The sequence below is a fragment of the Mesoplodon bidens genome (assembly GCF_964165515.1).
Source record: "Mesoplodon bidens genome assembly, chromosome: 19".
NCBI lineage: Eukaryota > Metazoa > Chordata > Mammalia > Artiodactyla > Ziphiidae > Mesoplodon > Mesoplodon bidens.
Window position 1 is genome coordinate 40,967,363 of NC_138179.1, and position 20,553 is coordinate 40,987,915.

The window sequence follows — 20,553 nt, forward strand, 5'->3', positions numbered from 1 at the left end:
GTTGATTTTTTAAAAATTATTAATGAAAAATTGCAGGAATTGTATACCAGGAGTTAGAGGTAGAAGAAATTAGTGCTAGTTAGGGGGATATTAGATAAAACTTTATTAAAGTTCATACATTTGAATCGTGCTTTGTCATAGGAACATGAGCTCAGTCAGGAAAGTGTAAGATATCTCAGGGCTACGTGAGCTGTTTATTTACAGCATTTTATTTTACCAGTACAGTAAAACCTTAACTGTACTGCTGGGGAAATAGCTGGTTCTAATTAATTTAACTCTCAGAGTAATCCAATCAAGCACAAATCATTTTTATTCCATCTTCTATAGAATACCTTTTTTAAAATGTAGCTCTGCTTGCCTTCTTTATTAAGTTTAATATCTGAAGATAACTTAAGGCTTTCGTTATGCTGTAGATTAAGAAAGTATAACAGTAGCGGTGGATAGCCACTACATTCCCAGTTTTTATCTGTCCCCTTTTTCCCTAGATGTGTGGCAGTAGCGTGGTGATTACAGCAACAGCCCATCGCTCACAGGGCTTGCCTGTACCTTGTAAGAATATTTAAACACAGATTTCTTAGTGTCTCTGCGTCCTATAACATGAAAATATTCCTGGAAGGTATCATCTAAGGTAATGAATAATAGCTGGCTCCCAAGCTTGGGAAATGTACTGACTTCCTTTTAAAAGTTGTTTCTCAGCCTTGGTTGGACATTGGAGTCATCTGGAAGCTTTTAAAACTGCTGATGTCTGAGTTCAATTCCCTGATTTCACTGAAAAGGGATACAGCCTTGCCATTGGAAGTTTTTAAAACTTCCCAGGTGATTCTGATGAGCAGCCAAGAACCACTGTTTTAAAGGAAGAATAATCTCTAAGTGCCTCCCATCACCACCACCTCGTTGATTTAAGTTATTTTTATTACGATGGCATTCAGATAAGTACAAACGGACACTAGGTTGAGATTCCTATGCATGTGGTAGTTGTCAACACATTTACAGGTTAAAAACAAACTCCAAAATTAAAAAGTTAAACAACAGTGATGGGTGGACAATGATGGTTTGTTTGTTTTTTTAAGATGTTGGGGGTAGGAGTTTATTAATTAATTAATTTATTTTTGGCTGTGTTGGGTCTTCGTTTCTGTGCGAGGGCCTTCTCTAGTTGTGGCAAGCGGGGGCCACTCTTCATCGCAGTGCACGGGCCTCTCACTGTCGCTGCCTCTCTTGTTGTGGAGCACAGGCTTCAGACGCACAGGCTCAGTAGTTACGGCTCACGGGCCCAGTTACTCCGTGGCATGTGGAATCTTCCCAGACCAGGGTTCAAACCCGTGTCCCCTGCACTGGCAGGCAGATTCTCAACCACTGCGCCACCAGGGAAGCCCCTGGACAATGATGTTTTGCTGAGGCTTTTGTGCATGTTGTTCCTTCTGCTTAGTCTATTAAATCCTCCTTCCCACTTGTAGCAGTCTGGCCCAGTGAGGAGACAGAAACTACATGGTGATATAAACAGGGTACGTTTATTATAAAGAGTAGTTAAACTGTGGTAAGAGAACAACTGTAGAGCTAGCTAGGGCTGAGGGAGAGAACCTGAGGAAGGGCCGATTGGAGGGGGCCCCTCCCCAAGGCTGGAGCTCACACTCACTGAAGAAGCTGTAGGTGCAGCCCCCTGGATGGCAGAGTGGCTCCCAGCTTCGCCCAGGTCAGTCAGTGGGCAGTTGCTGGCAGCAGGAAGCATTCCTCCAGCCCGGGAAAGCCGGTAGCCCGCCACACGGGCACACAGGAGGTGGGAGCCCTGGTGGCAGCCCTCCTGGTGGCGAGCTGCAGTTGATGGCCGGGCGTGCAGGTGTGCAGACCACGTGGCAGTGTCAGTGCCACAGGCACGGAGCACATGGCATCCCCGTCAGGAGGGCCGTGGCCACATCATTGGGAGAAGGCCACAGAGACTGGTGTGGGAGTGGGGCGAGTAGCAGGAGGCCCGCAGTGCACAGTGTCTGTGTTGACAGGGTCACTGGAAGGTGACACTAGATCACGCCAGAGCTGCAAGGTTGCTAAGAGACTGCCCTTTCTTAGTCCTTGGCTGGGGTCCTCACCAGGTGTCCTCATAGCCACATGCTGACCCCACCCTGCAGCTTCCAGAGACAGTGGGACGGCCCCTTGCTGCTACAAGCCCCTCTAGTGCCCTTCATTGGGAAACCTCTGCATTGCGCTCACAGGGAAGGAGAAGTGCTTGAGGGGACGGGTCCATTATTGGCAAAGCGTGTGCTGGAGGGTGAATCTGGAGCTGACAGGCAGTAAATTGATAACTGACACAGCATCCCATTCCAGCCAAACACTTTTGCCACATTTAAGCCGTAGCTCATAGGCTACCTCACTCTTCCAGGTGTTGCTCTATGCCATGTTCCAGTGTACCCTTATAGTAGCTCACCATGCTGTGTAGGCATCTTTGTTTAAAAAACAATTGTTTTGTCCAGCCAACATAAAAGGTGTGCATAAGAATCACCTGCAAAGGCTCTGATTTGGTTGGGCTGGTGTGGGACCCAGGAATCTACACTTTCAATAGGTAGATTCTGATGATGGTGGTCCCTGAGACAGCACTTCTAGAAGTACTGGTCTGGGGCTGGACTCTAGGGACTATGTCTTTCTCCATCTTGTACCCTTAATTCCTGGTACACTGCCTGATAAAAGGTTGGTGTTCAACAGATGTGGGCCAGTGAATGAACACCGCCAAAGAAGTCAGGGCCACGTGTTCTAGTACTTAACAGAGAAGTGGAGCTGATGGGGGGAGGAGTGAAGGTCCATTTCTAACACTGCTTCTCAAAAATGTCCTTCTTTATACCACGCGTGAAACTGTTTGGCTTAAAACTTTCTGCAGCTAATGTTTTTTCTTTTTTTTTTTTTTCATTTTTTAATTTTAAAATGGACATTATACTAATACCACTTCATTTTTAATAGGGAGAAAGAAGAAGAAACACAAAAAGAGGAACGTTTGATGGAAGAAAAGAAAAAGAAAAAGCAGGAAGAAAAGAAAAAGAAGGAAGGTGCTCAGAAAAAGGTTTGGCTAGAGTTCCTAGTTCATTGTTTCTGTCATCACTCGTGTCTCACCGCGTTATAGCCATTGCATTACAGAGGTTCGGTTCTTACTTTTAAAATTCAGTGTGCTCAATCTAGAGTGCTAGTGACATAGATAAAGGGTGACAGCCACAGAATGTCTTTTTTAAGGAATCAGAAATACTAGAGCTGTGTTTTGAAGGACTTTGATTTTAGTCATTGGTAGTAAAGAATGTCCATGCTATTTTACTTAAACTGAACTGTCCAGAGCAACCATGTCTAAGGGCCATTTAACTGATTTTATTTGAAAAGATAGAAATAATTTTTGCAGCTTTGGCAAGTGTTCTTTTACAACTTGTACTAGTAAATATTAAAATTTAAAGTCCTACTGTGTATCTCACGGTCAGGCTTGAATTTTAGGGCATTTAATGTACCAAGTTATGCCATTTGTATTGTTCTCGCCTAACGGTTTAATGCATCTTATAGTTGAAACTGTATATGTTTTAGTTTGTATTAAAATACAGAGCTTAAGTGAGCTTCCAGATAGATTTTTTTGCCTTTAGATCAATATTGGCACATGATTAATAGAATGTAGACAATTATACATTTTTCCCAGTAGTAAATTTTAATAAGATAACTGGGCAAAAACTTGTTTTTAAAGTTTCCAATATTAAAGTCTGCTTATAAACTTTCCTATGGATGTGTACATCCTACACATTATTCCTAAAGAGTTTCTGATTTTTTTTTTTTCAGGCTGCTGATCAAAAAACCAAAGGTAAGTTTACTTTATTTTGGGGGGATACATTTTATGACAGTACCAAAGTTTATGATGATGACTTTTTTTTTTAATTGGTGGTTAAAAACAAAGAATCTCACCCTGCCTTTGAATCTGCTTTTTACTATTCCCTGTGAAATTCCTCATTTATCACTGGTTTTACATCTGCATTTAATTGGCATATGCTTAATCTAAAATGCCTAAAGAATGTTACATTACCTTTCTAAACAATGCTTTATAATTTTCCTTTGGTTTGATTTCCACCAATCAAGGATTAAGCTGATAAAATTGGCCCAATCTGAGTAAGAACAACCAAAGGATACTGATTTTTTTTAAAGCTTCCAATTTCTCTTTGCCAACTATTTATAATAAAAAGAGGTATATTCTTTCTATATTCTTCCCTTTTTGCTTAATAATGTGTGAAAGGTTTCTTTTTTATTTTCCAAGTCCAGAATTGGCGTATGGTTGTCTTAATGGGTGTGGATGGGAACGTATGTGGTTCTCACAGGAACTTGGGCATCTCTGTGTGATGTGCTGGAGGACAAGCAGAAAGGAAGCCACGCTCGGAGCCTCCGCACTTCATACTTGATGTGTTCAGGGACTGTCCAGTGCTGGGAAGCACACACTCAGGACTCGCATAGACCAGCTCTGTTTAATTTGGGCAAGGCACTTCACATCTTTAAGCCTTGGGTATTTCATATTTACAATGAGAAGAGTAAGGGGTGAATGGTTCCCACCTCATAGAGCTATCTTACGACTGTATGAGATCCACATGGACAAGGCTTGGTGCCTGGCACAGAGCTGGTGCTCACTAGAGGTTGCCTGTGATTAATTGTAAGTTTTATTTCTGTTGGACTGTCACATATAATTGTAGACACAGACACATGCTCTGCAGAGGCTTGTGTCTCAGGCAGCGCCACAGCGAAGGGCTCCACTTTTGTTTGACATTTATGGTTTTCAAAGTAGAGTTTATGTTATCTCATTTGAACTTCATAATTGAGCAGGGCAGGTGTTAATTGACAATGAAGAAACTGAGGCCGATAGTGTGACTTATGTGGTGGCTTGCTCTTGGCCTCGAGTTAGTGTAAGGACAGGCCTCGAGGGAGCCCGGGCATCTGACCACAGCACAGGCGGCCGCAGAGCTTCCACAGCAGAGCCACGGTAAGAGATGGATTTCATGTAAAAGCATATTTAAAGACAGCATAGTTTTCAAAAAGGATGTTTTTCTTTCTTACACTCTCAGTGGTAGTGTGAATTTACAAAACACTTGTCAGAAGGGCCCAAAGGGCTGTGGCTTATGGTTGTTTTGAAATTATGATCTTGAATGAGAAATAATGGTTACTTAAAATTGTCATTTAAAAGTACAGAATTGGGCTTCCCTGGTGGCGCAGTGGTTGAGAGTCCGCCTGCCGATGCAGGGGACACGGGTTCGTGCCCCGGAACGGGAAGATCCCATATGCCGCAGAGCGGCTGGGCCCGTGAGCCATGGCCGCTGAGCCTGCGCGTCTGGAGCCTGTGCTCCGCAACAGGAGAGTCCACAACAGTGAGAGGCCTGCGTACCGCAAAAAAAAAAAAAAAAAAAGTACAGAATTATTGCTCTGGAGCATCCGTTTCCTTTTTTTTTTTTTTTTAACATTTTGAGAAGTTTTTACAACCTGATTCAGTACCAGCAGTGTTCTGTTGTCACTGTCATAATAATTATTTTCTCTTGAAATAGTAACAAATTGCTTATGATTGTATAACAATCATGAATTACATTGTCCTGCCACCTTACACAGAGTTATTATTTTCTACTACTGTTCTGATGAGTATTTTCATTGCTGACTCCAAACCCTACTGGGTTTTTATCTTTTCCTTTTATCTTCTCTAAAATACTGCTCCTTTGGATACAATTTGTCAGTAATTGTACTAACTATAACTAGCCTCAGAACATAATGATGATTATTAACGTCCTTCTGAACAATAAAAAATGCTTTTTGAATTATAAATAATCTAACAGTGCCGCTAGGTAATTCATTAATAAATATTAGCAGCACCAAGGTCTAAATTTTTCTCAGACTCTCCATTATTACTGGTTCCAGTCAAAATTAGCTGCCTGCAAGGTGGTGGTTCTGAATTTCCAACTGGACACGTGTGTTAAATAACACAAGCTGGGCCTGACTGAACGTTGAGATATGTTGTAGGAATAGTATGAGTGCTCACACGGAGCAATAGGTCCACTTTTCTAACCTTCTGGCGTTTTCGAGTCTTTCCCCTACTCTATTCTGTGTAGCCAGAAGGGCAGGGCCAAGTTTGCCTTGCGCTCTCTCACACGCCCAGCTCCTTGCTCTGTGCGCGCAGTCAGGAGGCCTGAGACCGGCACCCTCATCAGCAGCTGCTTTCAGACAGACCCTGTACATGTATTAGTTCCAGTTGTTGTTGGCACTGTCTGCAGTGTCCACACGAGTAAACTGAAGCTCTGAGAGTTTGCCCAATGCCCCCAAGACTGTATAGCTAGTGAACAGCAGGGCTGATGTGCCCAGAATCTTCCTGAACTTATGGCATCCAGGAAGGGCACACGACAGACATTCATCAAGCATTTACTGTATCTCATTACCTACCATGCTTCAAAACAATCCTGTGTCGGGAAAGGGATGCTCAGAGAGGTATGGTAACTTAGATAAGGTCATAGAGCTAGTGAGTAGCAGAGCCGGGTCAGTCCTGCCTCTGATTCCCGAGCCAGGTCTCTGACTTCCTGGCCAGATGTGATGACCCACTTCAGAACCACAGGAAGCCGGAGAACCCTGCTCTCACCACAAGGCAGCACCCAGAAGTCTCAGGGCCCTGAGTTGTTAGAATGTAGGAAAGAGTTTAGCAATTTGAGTGAGTCCAGGAGTTGAATACTCTTAAGCGAGAGGCTACAGTTATAAATAAGGTTATATAATACACTGAATCAATTAACATAGTAGAAGTTTGAATTGATTTTATTTTGATAATTAGATAACTAGACCATATCAATTAGTAACTTCCTTGCTCTGCAGTATTACACATGGCATAAACAGTAGTATTAGTAAAGCAGTGCCTCCACTATTTAGCATTATATTTGACTTAATTTTCTCAATAACTGAAACTTAACTTCTTTAAATTTTGATTTATTTTAAACATTTTCAGGGAACTCTTTATGTTATACACATACATATACTATACCTTTCTGCTTTCTCCGAGAGAATAACTAGCCTAATCCATTCTTGATAGATGAGTCTTCATTATAGCATTAATTATGCTTAAAAAGTTTTTTATCTCTGGCTATAACCATTGAACTTGAACTATGAATCTTCATTTAAGAGACAAACGAAGAACTGAATCTCGCTGGAAATTTTTTCATTAGCTTAATCTAATATATAGCATGCTTCTCCTCCCCTACTGCAGTCTGAAAACCAGGTGCTAGAAATTCTGCTTTACAAAATTACAAGTAAAATTAAATTTAGTACCTGTTTTTCCAAATCCTGCCTTGCGATTTCTTTGTTAAGGTCGTTTTCTTTTTGTTTTAAGATTCAGGCAAGCGAGAGTCGGTTTGTTTGAAACACTGTGCTGCCAGCATTTATGCCCAGCATCCACCCTGATGTCAGGGGGAGCTGCATTTTCTCTGCTTAGTTAAGCCCTGGAGACTTTTATGCAAATAGTGGATTCACCCTCACCTTTCACCCGTTTCCTCCTCCTTCTGTACCCCTGAGTATCCTGCACTCGTAGGAATCTGAGCATGTTTCTGTGACTGGAACTCTTTTCCTTCAGTGCTTTCTAGTCTTGGGTGGGGTTGTTTCAATCATCCTTTCCTTATTTTTCTTCCTGTGATGAAAAATGTAAGTAATAATTTTCTCATTGTCTAAAAAGAAGTTAAAGTTCATATGAAATCCCTCCATTTTGAGATATTTAGCAGTTAACATTTTGTTGACCATCCTTGAAAGCATCTCTTTATGAATACATAAATATGCATTTTATATGGACTCTCTGCCTCTTCCCCTAATTAAGCATTTCCCCATCCCTTGCCCCTCAAGGAGCTGCACTAAGCAACTTGAGAACCTCTGTATAAGCCTATTCAGAAACAAAACAGCCCTTAGTAAATTCTTCTAAACATTGTCTTTGCATTGGTGACCAGTGAAAGAGCCAGCTGAACACAGTGCCTTAGTGAGACCCTAGATGTTCTCATAGTTAGGGGGAAGAGGAATCAGATATAATCCTGTTTCGAAACACCATTAACTTGTGTATTGTATCCCTGCTGTGGAGTAGCTAGTGTCTAAGTGTTGGACACTTTATACTGGGTTTTGCTTCGGTAATCAGTAATCTCTCTTCTTTATTTGAGGCATTGCCCTTAATTTGGGCAGAGAAAATAATAGCTTTATATGTGATGCGATGACCTTATGAGCCTAAATTTTCCGTGTTTTCTGGGTTTTTTCATGGATTTAAAGGGGTTTTTTAGGATTAACTATAATATTCCTAAATGTGAAGTGAACTTAATTTAGTGGTTTTAGCCAGATTTTCTCAAGTTCATAAAATAGATAACTTTTCATACAGAAAGCTCAAAGTTAATTATATCATGTATAAAAGTGAATATTTTTATGACCCAACATGGCTCAAACTTCACATGATTAATGATTCATGGTTTTGAGTCATATACTTTTAAAAATTTGTACATTTTAATTAGTTTCCTAATCTTGCTTGAAAGGACTATAATTTAAGTTTTGCAATCAGGTATTCAGCTTCTCCATGCATTCAGTTTCTAATTGTTAATTTTAAGCAGACTTTTATATGCTTTTGTTAATGTGAATCAATTGAAAGCATATTCTTTCAGTAGCCTTATGTTGAGTGATAAGGGCTTGGGGGGGGTCACTGTGCTGTACTGCTATTAAGGCTCATTCTAGACATATATACATTTTTTTTTGGCCATGCTGTGCAGCTTGTGGGATCTTAGTTCCCTGACCAGGGATTGAACCTGCATCCTCGGCCGTGAAAGCGTGGAGTCTTAACCACTGGACCACCAGGGAATTCCCTAAACATATATTTATAAAGCTTTCCCTCAACATGAGTGAAAAAAGTGAGAATTGATGTTTAAAGCATGCCTTCCCAATTTCATAGTCAGATATAGATAAAAACAAACAGAAATGAACCCAGATTTCTGCACCTCACCAATTAGGTGGCACTTTTCTTTAGCTGAGGCAGTTGATTGCTGTTTGCTCAGTCCTTCAGGGGTCTCAACACAATAATCAGCAGTTAGTATTTAAAGAGCAGCAGATCTGTGTTTTCTTGAGTTATACTGTGTAATAAAATTGGCCAGGTTCCTTGAATTTACATGTATTCACGTTCACATTCACATAACCAAAGCAAACGTTATTTTGAGTATATGAGTTACTCTTAAAAGCAGCATCTAAAAATCTAGTCAGCGTGCTTAGCACAATATTTTCTATAAAATATGGCATTTTATTTGCCTGTCTACAAGATTAATAAAATCTTAGAGCTTAAAGGATCCTTAGAGATTATCCAATTCCTGTTAGATGGGAAATGAGATTCAAAGAGGTTAAATGATTTGTACACGTTTTGACAGCTAGTTAGTAGCAGAACTAGAACTAGAACCCTCATCTTCTGGTTCTCAGTTATATATTTTTTCTGCTATCATGTGAAGGGACTGGAGACGTAGATATTGTTTATGTATCACCAGTACTGTGTGAGTTCCTTTTAAGAAGTAACTTAGGATATTTTCAAATAGGACTGGAAGAAATTCCTAAGAGATTTGTTATATGCGGGATCTTTATGGGATGGTATCTTATAGGATTTTAAATATTATCTATGTCATTTTTTAACCACATTGCTCTCTGTTTAAAGGAATTATTTAATTTTACTATTAAATCCCTAGGGAAGGAAGATATAATAAATGCATGAATATTTTTTCTGTGGGAACAAAAGAAAGTATATTAAGATATGGTACTTTTCCCCTAAATATGTAGACAATTTAAAAGGATAAAAATTTATTGGAAAAAAACCCTAAGGAAATACATATATATATTCTTTCTTGATCAAATTTTAGAGGAAAGGAAGTAAACCCAGTGATAATTTATCTGTTGTCTGTTACAAGCCCCTTTAACTGCATTTCTGGCTAGGTCTCAGGTGAAGTCCACATCTCTATTTAGCATAGCTTCACTGAAGTGTTAAACATAATCATGATCTCCAGGCGTAAAGTTATAGTTTATAGCTCAAAGGAAGCTGGCAGTCTTCTTTCTGAGAAATCATTTGTTTGCCCAGATTGCTTTCTTTTTTTTGTTTTTTTGTTTTTGTAAGAGCTTTATTGGGTTATAGTTGACATACAATAAACTGCATGTATTTAAAAGGAACAGTTTGATAAATGTTGGCACGGGCACACCTGTGAAACCATCCCTGAAATCAAGACAGCATCCATCACCCCTGGAAGTACCCTGTGCCCCTTCCCAACCCACCTCCCCTACCCCTCCGTCCCCTCGCCAGTCTCTGGGCAAACACTGATCTACTTCTGTCATTACAGAAGGTTTTCTAGACTACTGCATAAACGGAATCATACAGTATGCACCCTTGGCCGCTTTTACTCAGCCTAATAGCACTTGTGAGAGTCATCCCTGTTGTTGCGTGTATCAGGAGATCATTCCTTTCTATTCCATTCTGAGTAGTATTCCATTGTTTGGATTTTTCACAACATGTTTATCCATTCGTCTGTTCATGGACATTTGAGTTGTTTTCAGTTTTTAGCAATGATGAATAAGATGCCTATGAACATTCATGTACAAATCTCTCTATGGATATATATATATATACTTTCATTTTTCTTTGGTAAATCTGTGGGAGTAGAATGGCCAGATGTTATGATAGATGGATGTTTAACTTTTCAAGAAACTGCAGAACTTTTCCACAGTGATTGACCCATTTCACAGTTCTTTGCATCCTCATCAACACTTGGAAAGTCAGTCTTCATAATTTTAGCCTTTCTAATAGATGTGGAATCTCCTTGTGGTTTTGATTTGCATTTCCCTAACAGCTAATGATGTTGAACATTACTTTTATGTGCTTTTTTGCCATCTGCGTATCTTCTTTGGTGGATGCGTATTGAAATATTTTGCCACTGCTTCCTGAGTTATTTGCTTTCTAACTCCAGATTGGTTTCTAATATTAAATTGGCCCCTACACTCGGCCAGAAAGTCTCATCACTGCAGCTTAGTTTTCTGCATGCCTCAGTCATTTCCCTTTCTTTCTGTGCCTGCAGTTATTTGTATGTTAGTTATATCAGAAAATATGCACTTTCCATTGTGATCACATTTCATCTAGCTTTAACATACTAAAGATTGCATTAGTAAATTAGCTAAATATTAGTCACATTTTATCACCTAGAGTTGTCAAGTTAGTTCACTAATTAATTTAATAAATAGTTTATAAATACCTATCAGACAGCAGAGATAAGTTCTCTGTTCTCAAAGAGATATATTAATGGGAAGAGTTGACTGTATTAGCAAATGGATCTATGAGCAAGTGAATGCAATAAAATGTTCTGGGTGTTGTGATTTATTTATCCCACATCTTCCACCTGAAAGGATTTAAGTTACATTCATTTGATCATCTTTTCATCCTATATTTATATTTCTATGAGAAAAGATAACCTGTTTTTAAAAATAAGTGAGAAAACTGGGGGAAAGGACAGTACTGATTGAGAGTGAGATAAATGCATGCTGGAGCTGGGCCGCTCTTCCCATTGGCCCCTAACTTAGCTGTGGAGACAAGGACGAGGAGGGGTGCCTTATGCCAGTCATCCCAAACCCATCCATCAGGTGTGAGCCTACCCTATGAAAAAGGAGAGTCATTGGAGAGTTCTGAGTGGGGAAGTGACATCATGAGATTTATGTTTTAGAAAGATCACCGAAAGCACCAGATTGAAGGTGGATTAAACAGTTGGAGAGAGAGCTGGAGGCAGCGGGTGCAGTGAGACCGCTGCACAGTTCAGCCTGCAGATGCTAAGCTGATGGGTGGGGGTAGGGAGGAGGGCTCATGTTGACAGAGTGGGCAGAGCCCAGAGGCCAAACGGGCCGCTAACCATCTGATCCAGCAGATATTTATTAAACACCTACTGTTTGCCTTACACTGTGCTGTTCACTGTGGGGAGAAAAAGATTTTAAAAATAGATATAGGGGCTTCGCTGGTGGCGCAGTGGTTAAGCATCTGTCCACCAATGGGTGGACATGGGTTCGAGCCCTCGTCCAGGAATATCCCACATGCCGCGGAGCAACTAAGCCCGTGCGCCACAACTACTGAGCCTGCGCTCTGGAGCCCGCAAGCCACAACTACTGAAGCCCGCAAGCCACAACTACTGAAGCCTGCGCACCTAGAGCCCGTGCTCTGCAACAAGAGAAGCCACCGCAATGAGAAACCCGTGCACCGCAACGAAGAGTAGCCCCTGCTCGCCGCAACTAGAGAAAGCCTGCGTGCAGCAACAAAGACCCAACACAGCCAAAAATAAATAATATAAAATAAAAACTAAATAAATTTATTAAAAAACAAATAGATATATTTCCCACTCTCCTGGAACTTAGAGTCTTATGGGGAACAGACATAAACATCAGTCACAATGCTATAGGTATCGTTACCAACTGCCGTGAAGGAGAGGAGCATTGAGTAATGAGAGCACAGAACACAGGAGCCTGGACTAGGCTGGGATCAGGGAAGGCAACTGAGTGCTGCTTCAGTTGAGACCTGAAGGATGCCGAGAACCTAGGCCTGGGAGAGTAGAGAGAGGGTGAAGGCCTCCCGCGTACGGAGGGAGCAGCGGCCCGCAAAGGCTGGCTGGCTGGACCCTAAACAAACAAAAAGCCGGCAGGGCCTAGGAGCCATCAGCAGTGGGGAGAGAGTGGTGTGAGATGAGGCGAACGTGGTAGATGGAGACCAGGGCGTGATAGAGGTAGAACATTCCTTTTCCTAAGAACAGTAAGGAGGCTTTTCAAAATAAATTAGCAATATGGGCAGCTTCCCTCCCGATCCCCTGCCTCCTCTGACTAAATGTTGGAGAAACTTGGGCTCCCTCTTCTGACAGGATGTAGGATTCTGCACTTTGTGGGGGAAAAACATCTCAGGATTATTGCTATTCCATGATTTATTTACTTTATTGAAGTGTAGTTGATTTACAGTGTTTCAAGTGTACAGCAGAATGATTCAGTTATACATATATTTTTTCTTTTTCAGATTATTTTCCATTGTAGGTTATTACAAGATACTGAATATAGTTCCCTGTGCTATACAGTAGGACCTTGTTGTTTATCTATTTTACATTTGGGTTGTTCCATAAGACGGTACAGAAAAACCCAAACAAACTTTTTGGCCAACCCAGTATATAGTGGTTTGTATCTGCTAATCCCAAACTCCTAATTTATCCTTCCCCCACCCCCTTTCCCCTTTGGTAACCGTAAGTTTGTTGTCTATGTGTGTCTGTTTTTGTTATGTAAATAAGTTCATTTCCACAATTTATTAATTTATTAAGACAAACGCACACAGCCCTCCTGCACAAGGCAATATACATGTCCTGGGAGAACACTGGAACACTGGTGAGACATAATCCCACTTAAAACCTGTGTTTCATGAGATTTCGGATTTGCTCTTTGCTTCCAGAGCTTATTCAGCTCCGGATGATTCTGTGTGTAGAGAGACAAGGTCAGACATAGAAGCTGTCCTCTCACTGGACTTTCTTTACCCTTCACATCTGTCCAATGTGTCTCCTCTTTGGGAAGTATTTCAGTTGATGGTCCGTATTGACAAGGTTATAGAAAATCCAATATATGTTAATGCTGTACTGGCTACTTGGCTTTAACATATGCTGTTATCAAAATTTTCAATTTTGATATTCTAAATCAGCTAGCCGACATTTAAAATAACCTAGAAACATTTGCCGGTGTGACAAGTAATACATTTTCTTAGAGTAGAAGAATCCAAGGACTAGAACAAGGTAACCTTTTTTTTTTTCCCCAATTTATTTATTTATTTATGGCTGTGTTGGGTCTTCGTTGCTGTGTGCGGGCTTTCTCTAGTTGTGGTGAGCGGGGCTGCTCTTTGTTGCAGTGCGCGGGCTTCTCATTGCAGTGGTTTCTCATTGCAGAGCATGGTCTCTAAGCACATGTGCTTCAGTAGTTGTGGCTCTCGGGCTCTAGAGCACAGGCTCAGCAGTTGTGGCACATGGGCTTAGTTGCTCCGTGGCATGTGGGATCTCCCGGACCAGGGCTCAAACCTGTGTCCCCTGCATTGATAGGCAGATTCTTAACCACTGCGCCACAAGGGAAGTCCCTAAGGTAACCTTTTAATGAAATGATTCTTATTGTTAGTAGCCTTTATTAAAATAATTTTACTGTAACATATTATCCAGTCTGATACATTAAGAGTAGCGTTTAATTTAATTTAATACCTTTCAGACAGGTAACTATAATCCATTAGAATAGAAAATAACTCTGAACAGCATTTCTCATTAGCAGCAGACACAAAGTTAATGTAGTTAGTAGCTAATGAATTTGTGCTCATTTGAGTTGGACTCTAAAAGTTGCTATGGTGACAGATCAGCCAGAAGCCATCAACAGAACAAACAGAAGGCCACCGCTTTGTACCCCACTGGGACTGCGATAAACACAGCAGATGGACCAATGCTCATAGCTGTCTTCTCCTTGAATCTCTGTTGTTCTAAGGGAATGTCTCGCTACAATGTTTGTTGCTATAGAGGTTGCAGAAGTAATTGTAATAATGAAAATATTCCTTGGAATCACTGATTATTTCAGCACAGGAGAATAGTTCTCTTTCATAGTCACATTTTGCAAACAGTTAACATATACATTTCAGTAAATTTAAATTTTTAAGAAACTCTGAATCTTGGAGTATATATTCTGAAATGGCTAGAATTAATGCATGATTTTAAAATATTTTTCCTGGGCTTCCCTGGTGGTGCAGTGGTTGAGAGTCCGCCTGCCGATGCAGGGGACACGGGTTCGTGCCCCGGTCCGGGAAGATCCCACATGCCGCGGAACGGCTGGGCCCGTGAGCCATGGCCGCTGAGCCTGGGCGTCCGGAGCCTGTGCTCCGCAACGGGAGAGGCCACAACAGTAAGAGGCCCGCGTACCGCACACACACACACACACACACACACACACACACAAAAAAATATATATTTTTTTCCTTTTTTGTCATTGTGTGGTGTCTTATACATAAGAGAAATTCTGTGCTTTATCATATAAAAACATTTGTTTCTTAAGTTCTAAGATACCATCAATTATAGGGCATACTATTGATTTAATAATGTCTTATTGATGGAGTTGGAGGGTGAATGAGGAAAGCATGTTAAATTTATACACCAACTGTAGAAGCATCCAAATTTCAGAAATAAGACATATTGAAATGTGTAGGTTAAAACGTCCCTTTAGGTTAACATTTACCTATAAAAACTTACTTTTAAAATATACTTCTATAACCCATTGCATGCCTGCTTGTCAGCATACTTTAGGCTAATGGAGGTAGCCTCTGAGAGTCTAATCCAGGTGTACGTAGGTAAGTCCCATTACAGTAAATGCCATTAGTTGAATATCTAGCTCATACCATATACTGTGATACCGTCTAGGTGAATGAAAGATTTAAATGTCCTACTTGCTAAAAAAAAAAAAAAAAAATCTGTGCTCTTAACCAGAGCTGAATTGAAAGGTATAGAAACCACTCTAGCTATTTTAAGCAGAAATGAGTTTAAGTACAGGGAATTGGGTGCTTATAAAATCAGTGGGTGGGGGGTACCCTAGGCTGGGAGGCAGATATGACTCCCCAAAGGCTCCTCCAGAAGAGCTGCTCCCTGGGGAAGAGTCAGGAGGCCCCGCTGGTACTGCTGGCTTCAAGAGCACAGTGTCACTGCCGCAGCCCAGCCGTCAGGAAGCTGCCACCAGTGTTGCCTCTCCCCACCACCAAGACAGTGATAGGAACGGGGACCCCATGCGGAGACTTCCACCATCTCCAGGGCCGCGCTTACACTTGGAGCTGGCGCAGCGGAAGGACCGCCTGGTCACTGCCGGATCCCTCACGCACATGCCTCCCTGCAGCTGTGAACCGACCCCTGCAGGGCCTGTCGCTGGTGTGCCTGCCGTGGAGCAGGCACCTTTGATTGCTGCTCTGTAAGGCTTTTAAACGGCTGGGATGGCTGTTCATTAATCATATTTGTATAGTGCTTCACACTTCTCAAACCGTGGAAGTGAGAGACCCAAATTAACGGGAGAGGTCTAGGGCCGGACTGGAGATCTAGTGCTCCGACGATCCTGAGGGCAACGGTCATCGTCTGTCCCAATTTGTCGCCTGGCCTAACCTCTTTGAGTGTTGCCTCTCTTCTTCCCTTGTTTACTTCATCATCTGCAGTTCATTTCATGTAAGTTGGTTTTTGTTTTTAATCAGTCTAAAATACCTCCATTGCTTCTGAGAGGAGGAGGATTATTAAGACTGACAAAGATTCTTTGTTTGACCAAACCTTCCTCAGGCTCCTGGACCTTCTCTTAGGCCCATCTCTGCACCTCCCTGTAAAAATCTAGTTTTAGCAAGAGCCCTGCTGGGTCGCTTTAACCAGGTTCCTTCCTCCTCCGCCATTGCCCAGGTGATGTCTGACGACCACCCCCACCCTGCCGGCCTGCAGCAAGAATCCTGTTAGGTTGGTTTAGCCAGAACACCCCCTCACCCCTCATGTTTCCTCTTAGTATTTTCCATCCACTGACACCCTCACCTCCTGCTCCTTAGCTCTCAGTTCCCACTTGCCCGTGCTATATTCCGAGCTGAGCCCAGTCTCTCTCCCACACTGTAAAATCCCATTACAGTGGTTCTGTTGTGACGGTCCTGTATCAACTCTGCTTTACCATCTTCAACAAGTGTCATTGAATTTTTTCTGTAACATAAACACTTATCGTGCACTCACTATGTGCCTGACACTATTCTAAACGACTCTTTACATATATTAATGTTCACTCCTCAAAGAACCCTCTCGGTGAGGTATTGTTACCCTCACTTCATCCTCCACTTACCTACATTTTTACAAGTGGCACCACTGAGGGACAGAGAGTTAAGTGACTTACCCAGGGTCACCAGCCAGTAAGTGGCAGAGCTGAGATTTAAATAGATGTCTATGCCCATAGCCACTACACTGCATCTGAAGAGAAGAAGCACATGGGAATGATAAACCCCAAATGCACATGGCCACAGTCTCCTGGGGGGAGGTGGAGTATGAAGCCAGGGAGGGGGAGAGAAGAGCCTTTGGTGGAATTGGGGACGTTTTCTTTCTTAAGCTGGAGATTGGGTCCATGGAGGTTTGTTGAGTATTTGGTCTTTATGCCTTTTTGTACATCTTAAATATTTCCAAATAAATTTTTTTTTCACAAAGAATGTCTTGTAGTATGACTTGGGTAATAAGATGGAAACACCTCAACACGCTGGGCACCCCATCCTCCCCTGCTCTGTTAAGTTTCTGATAAGAGCACAAGGTACCTCATAGCAGGAACCAAACCTCCCAAGTTTACAGAACAAGACAATGAGGGTGCTGCTGCTCTGGGCCATGGCTGCCGGGAAGGTGCTGTCGGGCGGGACCCCCTGGCTCTGGAGCCTGCACAGACAGGTTCTTGATCAAGGTCACCTGCTTGTTGAGTTTAAACAGCCAGTGAAGGTCACAACATCCCGGACTCTCTGTGAGTTTGTAATCAGAGGAGCCTGTCCCCAGAGAACTTCTGCCCGAAACCGGAGGCTCCAGGCTTGTCAGTGCTGCAGCCGTGACAGGAGCACCACGGGGTCGCCCTCCACAGGCTGCCCCGAGTGCTCTTCAGCTGTCAGCCAAGTGATGGGATCCAGAATCTTTACAGAGTCCCCGCCTGCCTCTCCAGCCTTGTGTCCAGCAGCTCTTCCCTTGGGCACTAAGCTCCAGCCACACCAGCCTTGTTTCAGACCTTGAAAGCACGGAAGTCCTTTCCTATTTCAAGACCCTCCCATGCCCTGTCCCAGCTGGTGGGAGTGAGCTCGCAGACACGCTCCACCCAGCCAACAGTTTTCCAGGCCCAGCTTAGCTGTCACTTCCTCAGAGGAGCTTCCTCTGAGTCCCTAACCTAAGCTAGGTTCTTTTATCCTATCACTTACCGTGCTTGTGGCAACTTGTATATTTGTGGAATCATTTTTAAGATAGTATCTCTTACTAGACTATAAACTACAAGGACGGGAACCGTATCTCTTTATTTTCCTCAACACGCCCAATGCCTGGCACAAAATAGGTACTCATTATATATTTCCTAAATAAGTAAATAAAGAGAGGATAAATGAGGATACTGACACATGTGGGGTGTGAAAATGATAGGCAGATAACAGAGAAGTCAGCTGGAGCCCTTAGTTACCCTGCCCAGCTTTCCTCGTTTTTTTTCACAGCACTTAGCACCTTTTGGTGACTACTTATCTTAAATGCATCATGTTCATTGTCGTTCTCCCCTGCTGAGATGTGAGCGGAGGGGGTGAGGAGGTGGGAGTCTGCCTTTTTTGTTCACTGGAAGGTCCCAGCACCCGGAGCTGGGCTGTAGAAAGGCTTCGTGTGTGTGAGTGAGTGAGTAGCATCGATCTCAGGAACCTAGAGTCCCAGCCAGAGACTGAGAGAAGCGGGTGGGTATCAGGATTTGGAAGAGGTAGGGAAAGTTTGAAACAGTTACTATAAGGGACTTTGGGCAGACCACGTGAGATTATAAGAGGAACGTTGGCAACAGTAGGGGCTTGGAATAGCATAAGTGGGTACAGAGCTCGTCGCTTTCTGAGCCTGCAGTTTCAGGCAGTCCGGAAACCAGACTGAAGGTTGGGATGGTACAGAGGTGTGGATAGCATAGTGGAAGGAAGGCCAGGGGGTCTGGGGGGTGGGGGGCGTCCAGATGGCAGTTTTGGGGCTTGGGCCATGTAAAATGGCTGGAGAAGCAGAAAAGAGAACGGGGTAGTCCAGAGTAGAATAAAAGTTAAGGAGGCTGGGTCAGCCTTGTGTCTCGGTCCCCTAGAGATGGCAAGGTGTAGTACAAAAGTTTGAAAGGAGATCCTTCCTGAAGTCACCCAGAGACCTGAAGGGACAGTCTAAACTTCCTGCCCATACTGTGGCCTGGTGTTTTGGAAAAGCAATGGTAGGAATTTATAAACTATTTGGACCCTGGTGTGACAATGTCCCCTGAAATTTTTTTTTTTTTTTTTTTTTTTTTGCGGTATGCGGGCCTCTCACTGTTGTGGCCTCTCCCATTGAGGAGCACAGGCTCCGGACGCGCAGGCTCAGGGGCCATGGCTCACGGGCCTAGCCGCTCCGCGGCATGTGGGATCTTCCCAGACCGGGGCACGAACCCGCATCCCCTGCCTCGGCAGGCGGACTCTCAACCACTGCGCCACCAGGGAAGCCCTCCCCTGAAATTTTTAACTGAAAGCAGAAAATTGTTTCTTGGAAAGAAAATTGTTGAAAGGACTTGCTTTCTTATATAAGGATTTAACATCTTACCTTTTCGCCAGCAGGTGTCGCTCTCATTTAAAAGAAAAAAAGTAAAGGTTTATTAAAGAAAGGAACCAAAGTGTCCAGCTTGCTGGAAGTTCTTTATTAGCTATGTAGTTATTCACTGGCTGCTATTCTAATTTCTTCTAAATAAAAACAAATCATTTGTTGACGATCCATATGAATCAAGCTAAAATTCCCATTGCCTTACTGTGTTCTACTGTGTGAAAATAGTGATGTGTCAGGTCGGCTGGTTTGTAAGACTCTGTCATTGAGGTATCACCTTAGATCCAGGTCTGTTTGAGAAGAGGAATGTCAGAATTGCTTTGATACCCTAGCCTAGTTCTTTGGGCAGCGATAGATTGAGAAATTTGGATCTGAAGAGAGTATGGATAGTCAAAACTGACCATTTGATTTATCTGTATTTTAAGAATAGATCCAGATTTTAAGATTCTCTGTTTCTCAGTTGAGATTGTTAGTTGCCTGCTAGTTTCAAAGATCTGAAAAATACTAGCTTAAAGAAGGTTTATCACTATCTCATGTAAAAGAGGCCAGAGGTGCAGCTTGGCAGAGTCAGAATTCTTGGTTCCCTCTCCCTCGTCCCTCTGCTGAGTGACGCTTCTCTTCCTTTTCCTCAACATCCAGGGTGACCGCCCCCCCAGACCACCAGCCATGACACTAGTATCTCAGGCAGCTAGAAATACAACCATGAGAGTGACTGTGTGGGTAAATTGAGAATACTGTGCTTGCTCTGTACTCTGGGCCCTTGGTCTTGCTTGCTACTTTGCAAATATCTAGTGACATTTTTCTGTTTGTGAGATAAGGTGCTAGTACTTCAGTTGGTACAGAGTTGTAAGGGGAAATCTCTCACCCGAAAAGGCTTGTGATCTGCCACGACTGATGGTCCTTTATAAAAACAGATAGTTATTTAAATTTAACATATTTCTGAGAAGCCAACTCAAACTTTAACTCCTTCAAGAAGACAGTGCTGTTTCTAGACCAGCACTATTCAATAGAAATAGAATTCAGGCCACAAATGGGAGCCACATAAGGAACTTTAAATATTCTAGTAGCAACATTTTAAAACTAAAAAGAAACAGGTGAGATTACTTTTAATATTTTTAATTCAATATATTCAAAATTTTATCATTTCAATACAACAGCAATATAAAAATTAATGAGATTTTTGTGTACTAACTCTTTGAAATGCCGTGTG

The 20,553-nt window shown here is 42.3% G+C and overlaps 1 protein-coding gene across 4 annotated transcripts in view; it reads left to right on the plus strand.

The window, feature by feature from the left end:
* Positions 1 to 20,553, plus strand: part of TNRC6C (trinucleotide repeat containing adaptor 6C) — a 129,942-nt gene that overhangs the window by 43,923 nt on the left and 65,466 nt on the right. For all 4 annotated transcript variants that reach the window (XM_081220369.1, XM_081220371.1, XM_081220370.1 and 1 more), the window contains exons 2-3: positions 2,944 to 3,043; positions 3,793 to 3,814. In XM_081220369.1, coding sequence (XP_081076495.1) covers positions 2,981 to 3,043; positions 3,793 to 3,814 — 85 coding nt within the window. In that variant the 5' untranslated portion in view covers positions 2,944 to 2,980. The remainder of the gene's footprint in view (positions 1 to 2,943; positions 3,044 to 3,792; positions 3,815 to 20,553) is intronic.